General features: G+C 42.7%; 1 protein-coding gene and 1 long non-coding RNA gene across 7 annotated transcripts in view; one reads left to right on the top strand and one right to left on the bottom strand.

The window, feature by feature from the left end:
- LOC147842795 (uncharacterized) overlaps positions 1-13,243 on the bottom strand; it is a 294,644-nt gene that overhangs the window by 4,814 nt on the left and 276,587 nt on the right. The window lies entirely within an intron of this gene.
- Positions 1-13,243, top strand: part of pcsk5b (proprotein convertase subtilisin/kexin type 5b) — a 238,500-nt gene that overhangs the window by 114,162 nt on the left and 111,095 nt on the right. For all 6 annotated transcript variants that reach the window (XR_015497170.1, XM_087263488.1, XM_087263487.1 and 3 more), the window contains 1 exon segment: positions 9,012-9,224. Coding sequence is in view for 5 of the 6 variants with exons in the window: in XM_087263488.1 (XP_087119614.1) it covers positions 9,012-9,224 (213 nt within the window). In the remaining variant the exon portion in view is untranslated.

Below are 13,243 nucleotides of genomic sequence, written 5' to 3'. Positions count from 1 at the left end.
TTATCTGCATACTACTGATTATTAATAGCAACCTGTACATATATTCATATATTGTTTGTAACATGGAGACTGACACGGAGGGATCCATTTTGCAGTATTTATTAAGTCACACTTAAACATCAACACCTCGCACGGCTGTGCGAACATACAACATACAACTCAACGATGATTAGCAGATAACAGAGGCAGAGTGATTACCAGGCTTGTGTCAAGGGCAGGCAGCGTGATTCAGAGTCCGTGTCACAGGCTTTAGTCAGGGGCAGGCAGCGAGAATCAGAGTCCGTGTAAGCAGGCTTTGGTCAAGGGCAGGCAGAAGACAGAGCAGAGTCGAGAAACGGGCTGAAGTGGTAAACGGGAGATCAGGCAGGATAGAACGCTCAGAAATGCTGGCCGGGGCTAAACAAGACTTCGCAATGAAGTGTGTGTGTGAGCTGCTTATATCTGGTACGTGGGTCATTAGTGAGATGGAGAACAGGTGTGCTGGGATCAGAGTGAAATGGATGACGTAATGGTTAGAAGTCCGGAGATGGTGACCTCTGCTGGTCAGCGAGGGGAATGACTGGGACCGAGTCGGTGACAGAGCCCCCCCCCAACGACTGGCTCCTGAAGTGAGGCAATTCTCGACGCCGGGGTCTTCCACGGGGGCGAGGGGCCGGCATCTCCGGATGTTGTGAGTGGAACTCTTCCAGTAGTGTGGTGTCGAGGATGTCCTTGCGGTTAATCCAAGATCTCTCCTCCGGGCCGTACCCCTCCCAATCAACGAGATATTGGAGTTGTCCACCCCGGCGTCTGGATCTCAGGATCTCGTGGATCTGGTAGGCCTCCTCACCATCGATCATGAGGGGCGGGGGACCCTGTTCACCGGCTGCCACCTCCCTATCCGCCTCGGCTGGACCAGCAGCAGGCTTGAGCAGAGAGACATGGAAAGTGGGGGAAATACGAAAATGATTAGGGAGTGTCAGTCTGAACGAAACAGGAGATATTTGTCTTTCAATCTGGAAAGGACCCACGTACCTGGGACTGAGCTTTTTGCAGGGCAGCTTGAGGCGTAAGTCGCGGGTGGAAAGCCATACCCATTGTCCTGGGGAATACATGGGACCAGGACGTCGGTGTCGATCGGCTTGTTCCTTGAAACGCCGTACGGCGTGAGAGAGGTGAGTGTGAGCTGCGTTCCAGACCTCTTCGCAGGTTTTAAACCAGGTATCCACCGCAGGGAGTTCAGAGGTCTCGCGGACCAGGGAAAGAGAGGAGGTTGGAAGCCCAGCACGCATTGAAATGGGGTTAATCCAGTAGATGCTTTTCTGAGGGAGTTCTGAGCATATTCTGCCCACATCAGAAATTTGGCCCATTCATTCTGGTTCGAATGGCAGTACGTGCGGAGAAATCTGCCGATTTCCTGGTTCAAGCGCTCTGTCTGCCCGTTGGATTGGGGATGATAGCCGGATGTTAGGCTCACATTAATTTGGAGATTTTTAAAGAATGCTGACCAGAGTCGGGATGTAAACTGGGGACCTCTATCCGACACGATGTCTTCGGGGAGACCGTAGTACCGGAACACACACTCGCAGAGTAATTCGGCCGTCTCCATGGCTGTAGGCAGTTTAGAGATGGGGATAAGGCGGCAGGATTTTGAGAATCGATCCACTACTGTGAGGATGGTGGTTTTGCCCTGAGATATGGGTAAATCGGTAATGAAGTCTATTGCGATGTGTGACCAGGGACGATGTGGCACCTCCAGGGGTTGGAGTAATCCAGCTGGACGGTGACGGGAGTGTTTGGACATCTGACAGGGTGAGCATTTATTGATGAAGTTAATGACATCTTGGTGTATGGATGACCACCAATAGCGGGATTGAATCAGTTGTACGGTGGCTGTGCTGCCTGGGTGACCGGAACTGGGGTGGTCATGTACCTCGGAGATGAGCCTTTCTCGAAGTGATGGGGGAACGAAGATTTTATTCTCTGGACAGGGCTGTGGAGATGGATTGGTTTCGGCGGCTTGAAGGATCTCCTGTTCAATATCCCACTGGATAGGAGCGACGATTAGAGGATCTTTGATTATGGGTTCATCATGGTATTCAGAGGTCTCATCGTCTGAGAGGCGGGACAGAGCATCTGCTTTGATGTTTTTTGAGCCAGGGATATAGGTGACTTGGAAGTCAAATCGGGTGAAAAACAGCGCCCATCTTGCCTGTCTAGGGTTCAGACGTTTACAGGAACGGATATATTCTAGGTTTTTGTGATCGGTGATGACGATGAAAGGATGTTTTGCGCCCTCAAGCCAGTGTCTCCATTCTTCTAGCGCAGCTTTCATGGCGAGGAGTTCTCGGTTTCCCACATCGTAGTTCCGTTCAGCGGAGTTGAGCTTGCGAGAATAGAAGGCACAGGGATGGAGCTTCTTAGTAACGAGGGATCTTTGGGACAGGATGGCTCCAATTCCAGTGTTGGACGCGTCAATTTCGACTACAAAGGGTTGCTCGGGATCAGGATGACGCAGAATGGGTGCACTGGAGAAGCGAGTTTTTAGCTGAGTAAATGCTCGGACAGCGTCTGGGTTCCATTTAAGGCGAGCATTGTTGGCTTTTACCATGGCGGTCAGTGGAGCGGCGACTGAACTGAAGTTTCTTATGAAGCGCCTGTAGAAGTTAGCAAAGCCCAGAAATCGTTGTAGTTGTCTGATGGTCTCGGGTTGTGGCCATTGTGTCACGGAGTCGACCTTTTGCTGGTCCATGGCCACGCCTTCTGGACTGATGATGTAACCAAGGAATGAGATGCAGGTCTGGTGGAATTCGCACTTGGAGCTCTTTGCATACAGCTGGTTTTGAATGAGGAGTTTGAGCACTGCCCGGACGTGCTGAATATGCTCAGACAGCGAATTGGAGTAGACCAGGATGTCGTCAATATACACTATGACCCACTTGTTGAGCATGTCTCTAAATACCTCATTTACGAATGCCTGGAACACGGAAGGACTGTTTGCTAGGCCGAAGGGCATAACGAGGTATTCGTAGTGGCCGTCGATTGTAGGGAACCCGGTTTTCCACTCGTCTCCCTGTCGTATGCGGATGAGGTTATATGCACTACGGAGGTCCAACTTAGTGAAATACTTTGCGGATCGAAGTTGCTCAAGGGCGGCTGGAACCAATGGCAATGGGTAGCGGTATTTAACTGTGATCTCATTTAAGCCTCGGTAATCAATGCATGGGCGTAAGCTGCCATCCTTCTTTTTGACGAAGAAAAACCCTGCTGAAGCGGTTAAAGTAGATGGTCGAATAAAGCCCTTCTCCAGCTCCTCAGAAATGTAACTCTTCATAGCTTCAGTTTCAGGTTGTGAGAGAGGGAAAATGCGACCACGAGGGGGCGTGGTGCCGGGTAGCAGCTCGATGGCACAGTCATTTTCACGATGTGGAGGGAGCTTGGTAGCCTTCTGTTTATTAAATGCCTCAATTAAATCATGATAAGCATCAGGAACATGACGGAGTTCAGAGTCTTCGGTCTTGTTAATTGTGTTGATCTGGACAGGGGAAACAGGATGCAGACATTGGGTAAAGCATTGATTGCTCCATTTTGTGATATCTACCCAATTGCATGGGTTCAGCGGAGGTTTCAGGGGATACAGGACTGGAAGCAATTGAGCATAGCGGATTGCGAGTGCGGAGGAGAGTGTCTAACCTTATGGAAAGTTTGATTAGTTGATCCAGTGTTTTTCCCTCGTCACGACATGCCATCTCTTGCTGCAATTCTGGTCTTAGAGCCTTTCTGTAGAGCGTGGTAAGCGGATCATCAGCCCAGCCAGTTTGCGCTGCCAAAGTGCGGAACTGCAGGGCGAACTCAGCTGCGGAGCAATCTCCCTGTTGGATGCACAATAGCTCCTCGCCAGCGTTACGACCACCCTCCGGATGATCGAACACAGTGCAGAAACGTTTGAGAAAGTCATTAAACGAGGGAAATATCGGGGTACTGTCTGGCCAAACTGCAGTAGCCCAGTCTAGCGCCTTCCCAGTGAGCAGGGAGCACACAAAAGCAATTTTCCCATTCTCGTCCTTAAACAGATGGGGCTGTTGGGGGATAAACAGTTTACATTGCAGTAGGAAGCCTTTACATTTTGCTGGGTTACCTGAGAACTTGTCAGGAAAAGCCAATCGAACTCCGGAAGTCATCGGGGGTTGTGCAACAACAAGTGGACTTGGAGAGTAGTTGGCGGTGGGTTGCGCAGTGGCAGCAGCTTGCAGGTTTTGTAGGGATTTCACCAGTTCGTCTGTTAACTGAGTTAGATGTGTTAGTTGCTGTTGGTGTGTTGACAATACCTGAGCTTGTGTTGTGACTTCGTGAGACAAAACCTGGATGGCTGCGGGATCCGTGTTGGGCGAAGTCTTCTGTAACGTGGAGACTGACACGGAGGGATCCATTTTGCAGTATTTATTAAGTCACACTTAAACATCAACACCTCGCACGGCTGTGCGAACATACAACATACAACTCAACGATGATTAGCAGATAACAGAGGCAGAGTGATTACCAGGCTTGTGTCAAGGGCAGGCAGCGTGATTCAGAGTCCGTGTCACAGGCTTTAGTCAGGGGCAGGCAGCGAGAATCAGAGTCTGTGTAAGCAGGCTTTGGTCAAGGGCAGGCAGAAGACAGAGCAGAGTCGAGAAACGGGCTGAAGTGGTAAACGGGAGATCAGGCAGGATAGAACGCTCAGAAATGCTGGCCAGGGCTAAACAAGACTTCGCAATGAAGTGTGTGTGTGAGCTGCTTATATCTGGTACGTGGGTCATTAGTGAGATGGAGAACAGGTGTGCTGGGATCAGAGTGAAATGGATGACGTAATGGTTAGAAGTCCGGAGATGGTGACCTCTGCTGGTCAGCGAGGGGAATGACTGGGACCGAGTCGGTGACATTGTTACATATACATTTGTAATCATGTTTATCTATCCCTGTACATATATTCATATATTGTAACATATACACTTGTAATCATGTTTATTTATCTGCACACTACTGATAATTAATAGTAACCTGCACATATATTCATATATTGTAAGTCTGCTCATATCTTATCCAACCTGTATATAATGTTCATAGTACATCCATCTGTAAATATCACCATAGTTTTTCTATAACTGCACTTTATAACTTATTCCTGTATCCTGCACTTGCTGCTATTGCACTGCTGGTTAGACCTAAACTGCATTTCGTTGCATTGTACTTGTACATGTGTAATGACAATAAAGTTGAATCTAATCTAATATATATATATATATATATATATATATATATATATATATATATATATGTATTTATTTATATATATATGTATTTATTTATATATATGTATTAATATATAATTTTGTTTAACAAACTAGTTTGTGTTTTGGCTGTGGAAGTATAGCAGACCTTGTCTTGATGCACTTCACATCAAATAATATTTGTTCTTTTTGACCAATAAAAAATACTTTAAAATTAACATATGGATTATACCAACTGTAATCTGTTCCAAAAAGATATATGAAGTATAGCTTGGCTATATTTTAGCTTCTGCCAGTCTGCTACACAGCTGTGTGGTGATGATTTGTTTCACTTCATGGAATATAAGGATTTAGTTAATGCTGTACTGTAAATGTTGTATCACAGACCTTTGATTTTATCCTTGTATTTTGGGAACTCTCATTTTCTTCATCCTAATTGCACTGAGTTCAGGTGAAGGAGTGTTTTCATTTGTAAAACTGGCTGCAGTTTAACATCAAACTGGCAGAGAAACATGAGGTTTGCTGAAAGTCTGGTTATTTTACCGACAATGAAGGACAAGTATTACAGATTTCAAGGGAAATATTTTATTAAAGAGGAAAGAGCTTGACAACAACAGATTCTATCAGGATTCTATCAGATTTTTCTCTTAATGAATGCCCTTAAATATTGTAGTGGTGTTGACAGCAAACATCAAGTGTTCATTAAAATTGTGTTCTGTTTACAGAAGTTTTAAACTGTGCGGTGACACAGCAATGTTCAGCTTTAATGAGGCACCTTAATCGAAACTACTATATAATATATATTTTTAACACAGTGTTACAGTGATGGAGGTCCAAACACAAGCAACAAGGCTGCAGCAACAATGTGTTATCATTGTCTTTGGCAAGATTGAAAAGCCAAAGGTTTACTTGCTTTATCCTCAAATTCATAAAATGTGTATCAGGTTTTTAACAACTTCTCTTCCAGTGAGGTTGATAAAAAATTATATTCCAACTGAAGACTTAATAGCTCTTTATATAAATCAAGTCAAGTTGGCTTTATTGTCATTTTAACAATAATCTTTTTAATTTTTGTGCGTGTGTGTGTATCAGTCCAGTTTCTTCATGTGTAGAAGTCTGATGGCTTATGAAAAGAAACTGTTGCACAGTCTGAATGTGAGAGCCTGAATGCTTCAGTATCTCTTTCCAGACAGCAGCAGAGTGAAGAGTTAGTGTGAGGTAAGTCTGTGATCAGCCACAATGCTGATGGCTTTTCGGATGCAGTGTGTGGTGTAAATGTCCATCACAGAAGAGAAGAGTGAATCCAATGAGCTTCTCAGCCATCCTCACTATCGCTGTATTGTCTTGCGATCCGATACGTTGTAGTTCCCAAATCAAGCAGTGATGCAAAAGCTCTTGATGGTTACTCTGTAGAAGGTTGTAAGGATGTGTGGTAGATGTACCTTTCTCAGCTGTGGTTCTTCGCCAGGTGAACACCTTGAAATTTGGTGATCTCCATTGAAGTGCCGTTGATGTTCAGCGGAGAGCAGTGATGTTTCCTCCTGAAGTCAACAACCATCTCTTTTGTTTTGTCCACATTCAGAGACAGGTGTTTTCTTTACACCAGTCCATCATTTTCGTTCCTGATGATGAGACCCACCACGGTTGTGTTGTCTAAGAATTTGACAATGTGGTTCAGGCTGTGTATTGCTACACAACCGTGGGTCTGAAGGGTAAACAGCAGGGGGCTGAGAACACAGCCCTGAGGAGCCCCGGTGCTCAGTGTGATGGCATTGGAGGTGCTGTTCGTGATTGAGAGCCAGGTGCAGTGTTGGTGGAGCAGTTAAGCTTCCATAGACGAATGTGTTCCAAAAGAGCACATCATCTAAAGGTTTAGATTTCAGAGACAACCAGAACATAACACAGACAGGAACATAAACATGTATACATGGCATAACGCATAGCATGCAGAAAGTACATGTAGACCCATAAACAGTGACTGTAGACTCTAATAAAAGTGCCTCCTGGAGCTCCTAGAAGAGCCTGCTTGGTGATTTCAATCTTCTATGAGAGAAGGATCCCATATGTCCAATGCAGAAACCCGAATTTAATGTAGAATTTAGACTTTAATTTAAACAACCTTTAATTTAGAAACATGAAATACGGCATGTACGCTGGAGAGAGTTTGAGGCGGACTGCCACTGGACGAGTGATTTTGATGACATTAAACAAGCCATTATATTTGGGAGCAAGTTTATTACATGCGGTGCAGAGAGGAACATTACTAGATTACTAGACCAGTGGAGATTGGCTTAAGTCTTGGTCCGCATACCCACTTGAAGAAAGGTCTGTTTAGCCCAGCTGGGTGGGTGGAGGCAATCGCCTTTCAATGGATTCTAAGACACTTAACATTGCAACATACATTCATGGTCTTGATTGGCTCTCTCTGTTTGAAAGTTATTCTGAAGATGGAAACCAGATAAATGACTAACAGTTAAATAAATTATCTGCAAAATTTATAAATGAACCAAGGCCCTCTGTCAGAAACCACATCTGTTGAGAGGCCTTGAATGCAAAAGAAACATGATTAATGACAGTTCATCTCTGAATTTTAAAGATAGTTTTGTAATTTATTGGGTGTCGCTTTCTCTCTTGCTGAGGGGTAATTTGGGCAGAAGGATTAAATTATTGAAAGTCTTAGAAACAGAGCAAACCAATACAAAATCCTTTGTCACGAGTCATAACTGGCCACCAGAATCGTTGTTTAATTAGAAACAAAGTAAGACTCACCCCTTGATGACATGCTAACTTTGAAGAATGACCTAAACAGATGACACCAGAATGTAATTCTTAAATATCAAACGTTGTGAAAGATCTAATTTGTTAAAAAAGGACACCCCATGCAGATTTTCGAAGGCAGAAGACATCAAGAGCAACGTATAAGTGTTCTGCAGCGTGATGGCATTCAACCCTCAATAGTCTATACAACGACGGATGTCTTTCTTTTCCACAAAAAAAATCTTGCCCCTGCCGGTGATGCAGAGGAATGGCTGATCTTAGCTGCTAGAGAATCAGAAATATATTTCTGGGGTTGAGAGCGAATAAAGTTTGCCTTTAGGTAGAGATGTACTTGGGAATAACTCTATAGCACAGTCATTGGGTCGATGAGTAGGTAAAGAAGCAGCTTGCGACTTACCGAACACTCTTCAGGTCAAGGTAATCGCTAGACCATTTTAATGCCATTCTCTTTGCATTCTTTAATAATTCAAAAGCCATTCGACAAAAAGTGATTTTGCTTTGTGGCATGCATTGTTTTGGTTGGTTCATCTTTCTTCAAGTTAAATTTAGAAGCATACATACAGCTTATTATTTTATTTTTCTATCGTGTGCCCATACAGACCCACGCTGTCACAATCTAATTTGAATACAGAATCGATTTTTAACTTTTGAAAATCCATTCAGATTTTTTCCCTCCCACTTCTACATGATAATTATAATTCAACCAAATCATAATTTAAGAGTAGGTCCACACCCATAATGTATGTGTATGTGTTTTTGGTGAAATGTGCTTCCTGCATCTATGTATATTATTATTTCTAATTATGGTTTTAAGCTTGTTTCTGTATGTACTGGTCATGTAAACTGTAAACAGAGTCAGTAAATAAGTAATAATAATAATGTCATTAAACAGGAAATACCACCCCCTCCCCCCTCACTTCTCTCTCTCTCTCTCTCTCTCTCTCTATCTCTCTCTATCTCTCTCTCTTTCTCTTTTTCTCACAGGGCAGGAAGGGACGGGGCTCAATATTTGTGTGGGCATCTGGAAATGGTGGCCGGAGTCGTGATCACTGTTCATGCGACGGTTACACTAACAGCATCTACACAATATCCATCAGCAGCACAGCAGAGAGTGGCCGCAAGCCCTGGTATCTTGAAGAGTGTTCCTCGACCCTTACCACCACCTACAGCAGTGGAGAAAATTATGATCGCAAAATTGTAAGTTACCAAGAACATTGCAAGACAATTGTACTTGCATCTTTAGCCTTGAGTTGACTTGTTTTTAAGCATTTATGAAAGTTACCACATTGACTGTGACTATGTTTTTGAAGACAAAAAACATTTTAGAAAAAAATTTTAAAAAAGGCATATTATGCTAATAGCACCATGGCTGACCGAAGCCTGTAGCACTGGAGCTCAAAATTCATTGAGGCCTAATTTATGCCAATTCAACTGTAGGGCCAACAGGTCACAGTGCAGAACAAAAAAGTTTTTCTTAAGTATTTCCCCAAATCAAATGTCAAACAACCTACCAGTTCAAAGGGAAGTAGAAAGTCATATTAGAATCACACCAGCTAAGTGCATTATTGCATATCATCATGAAACTTTCAAGATGGAGACAACAGAAGCAAACAAATGTTATTTTATAGAATTAAATAACACACACACACACACACACACACACATTTTTTATTTGTTATTTTTGTTTCTTCATGACTGTAATGTTTATTATAACATTAAAAATTAGGATTTTTTGGTTTAAAGAACCGCTGTGACCACTGTGAATTGAAATGGCTTTACACTGTGCTCACAATTTGTTATATAGTTGTCCTGGACTTTTACTGTTTTGTGTTGAATTTGTAGCTTACCAAACTCAGCAGCAATATATTGTCATTGTTGTCAATCCATAAGGAGAAGGTAAATCTGCCAACCTTCTCCTCAATCCAAATGCCTGAACCCTGGCATCTTCAAATAAGCAGAACAGACTGTTCTCCATTTTTTCTTTTTTCTTTTTTTTTTGTTTGTACAGTACGTTCGTACACAAATGGTAATGCTGCTACACACCCTCCTTACCTGGCTCAGGCAAACACTGCCTTTTGCCTTTAACTCTGCCCCAAAACACCAAGGCCCAATCCCAATTCTACCCCTTAGTTTGCACGTTCACGTCAAGGAAAAGGGGTGTCCCAATTCTCTTTAGCTTGAAGGCGTAGGGCTAAGGGGAAGGGGTGAATAGCCCTTCGAACAAAGATTTTTCAGGACCACACTTCAAACCAAGGAGTAAGAAAATTTCCCAGAATACACCAGCCACAAGGGCAGTATTGCTGAACTCAAAAGGAGATCCACAAATTAGTATTTTTTGTCATTATTACGAGTTTTTACAACAAACAAGCACATGTTTTATTGTATTCATAACCGCATTCGTGTTTTACCTTCATGCAAGACAAAAAAACGCTAAAATAAAAACAGTCCAACAACATTCTGACACATGATGACGCTCAAATATCCTTATAATAACTTTTTACAGTGTCTGCTATAATGTTAATGTTGTGTTTGGTGTGTTTACATAGATAAATATGGCCACTGTGTAAGTGCACAGTACAGTTACAATCTTATTGCCACTTTAGATTGTTATGATAACATGATATGTGCCTTCAGTGATTTCTTGAAGATAAATACCGAAAAATAACACAACTGGAAAAACTACAGCAGTCACGATCGTCTGGTCTCATAAGAAGCAAGAGATTGCAATGACATTGTACAGGTTATGTAGTGGTGTCCCAAATCTTAGGGGTACATTTTGAAGCCCTTCCTCTTCACACTTGGTTTTAAGGGCCTAGGGGACAGGGTAGGGGTACAAAAATAGAATTGGGATTGGGCCCAGATAACCTGCTTTGCCCCAAGGTTTCTGAAAAAGTGGGCAGAAAAAAGCCTGTGATTGGCCCCAAGGAACTCCATACTACACTAACAAAATTAACAATACTTCAGACACTCACAAATTATTCAGGATGCTCAATACTGTGCTCTGTCCTTCCCCCCCACCTCATCAGCTCATGATTTGGCCTCACTTTTTGCACAAGTGGCCTTTTGGCCTAATTTTTAACTCAAATCAGCAATTTGTTTACCGACACATCTATCCCAATTCTTCATCAAGCAATACCCCCTGCTGAGAATTCACTCTCCTCCTCCTCACTCCTTCTCCTGAGGAAGAAGTATTCATATTTGCTCATCCCTTGCACTAGCACATTCCCAACTACTTTTTATGCATGCCCGAGTGCGCAAAACCCCCCTGCTCAAAAACATCACTCAACACCTCATTGGTTGTAAATTACAGACCAGTCTTTCTCTTTTTTTTTCATTGGCGAAACAGTTGTTTTTAACTAAATGTCCATATTTCTATTTCACAATAACCTGCTGGATGTAGCCTAATCAGGTTTCAAATGTGGACATTCCACTGAGACTGCACTACATTCAGTCACTAAAGCCCTGCGGATTGCCAGAGCAGTTTCTAAATCATCCATTCTGCTTATACTGAATCTGTCTGCTGCTTTTGAAACAATAAATCACCAGATTCTACTTCCCATGCACCCCTCAATGGGCATCACTAAAACCCCACTCTGCTGGTTGGAGTCTTACCTCACCAGCAAATCATACGGTGTTGCCTGGAGAGGAGAGGTATCCAAAGCTCACCATGTGGCCACTGGAGTACCTCAGGAATCTGTTGTAAGTCCCCTACGATTTTCTATTTATGCAACGACTTGTGGTGCCATTGCAGAGATGCTATTAATCACTTTCCAAAACCTTCTCATTTAATGAGCTGTAATCATTCAATAGTTTAATGTGAAGTACAGATAAATATTCAAGTGGTAAAATTCATGTTCGCTTCAGCCTGTCAATCGTTCTCCATGCATTCACAAAGCGAACTGCACGCCATTTGGAGTGGAGGGGTTTATTACCTGCTCTTACCTACTCTTCACACACAAAGTAAGCCTAAACTTTAGTAAAGGCTCAACGATACATTTCACTGAGCCTCAATGCACTGATTTCTTCCATTTGTGATGCCAAGTTTTAGAAATGTATGCAGATACAGGAGAGCTGTGCACTGCTGTGTGTCAGTGATGCATCAAGTGTGTCATTCTTACTTTAGTTGTGCTGACCGAAGTGCGCTGGTCTGTAAAATTGTTCTCACAATGCGTTTCTGTTCTCTTATCCTACCAAGTTTATTCTTCTTAGGGAAATATTGTCAGCGTTGCGAATAGTTTGTAAAGCCTGGTTTATTGTAGTCAAAGTAGTTGATTTAAACCAATAAAATTTAAACTGATGGAATAGATGATTTTGTCATTAACAGTGAAAATATATAGGTGATATAGGTCAATATAAGCTGCACTGAAACTGTGATTATATCACTGTAATATTTATTATATTAATATTTTATTTAGCAAGTTTGTAAAGCATGCAAGCTGACCTTGTTTTGAACATCACTTCAAATGTTATTCATTCTTCTTGTTTATTTTGTAGATAACTGAGCAACAAAAAATACATAAATTAAGATACAAGTTATACCAAATGAAATTCGTTCCAAAAATATATTTTTTTCCAACAAAAATATATAGACAATGAACTTAACTGAGGCAACACAGGGACTCAGTGGTACTTTCCTCACAGCAAGAAGGTCGCTGGTTCGAGTCCTGACTGGGTCAGTTGGCATTTTTGTGTAGAAAGGATGACACATCCCCTGTGTTGGCATGGATTTTTTCTGGGTGCTCTGGTTTCCCCTACAGTCCAAAGACATGCAGTATAGGTGTTACGGTCACACAATGAAGACAAGGATGGTTATCTCTTTTTTTCAATTTATTCAAAACAATGTGGATAGTTCAACAGAAGAAGCAAGTAAGTGATATTCTTGGATAGAGAGCAGTCTTGTAACCAGTTCACAATGTAAACGAGGATCTTTATTCAGCCATCTGAATATAAAGTCACTTCCCCTTAATCACAGCCTGTGCATCCACAGTTTAGGTGAAACGTCCACAGGAGAAGGTAAACATCCACGGAAGAATGCGAGCAAGGGAGAAGGTAAGGTGAACCGTCTGACTTTGATTCCGTTGTATGACTGGAAAAGGTCATACAGAGTCTTTATAGGGGACTGGTGATTTCTGGTGCAGGTGTGTATAAATAGTATTCTGGTGATTGTGCATGGGTGGGGTGAGAGGTGGCTGGAGAGGGAGAGTGAGGATTGGAGC

This window comes from Danio rerio, chromosome 8 (genome assembly GCF_052040795.2).
Source record: "Danio rerio strain M-AB ecotype USA chromosome 8, GRCz13ab, whole genome shotgun sequence".
NCBI classification, from domain to species: Eukaryota; Metazoa; Chordata; class Actinopteri; order Cypriniformes; family Danionidae; genus Danio; species Danio rerio.
The sequence above is the reverse complement of the archived record's forward strand: the minus strand, read 5'-3'. Positions and strand labels throughout refer to the sequence as shown.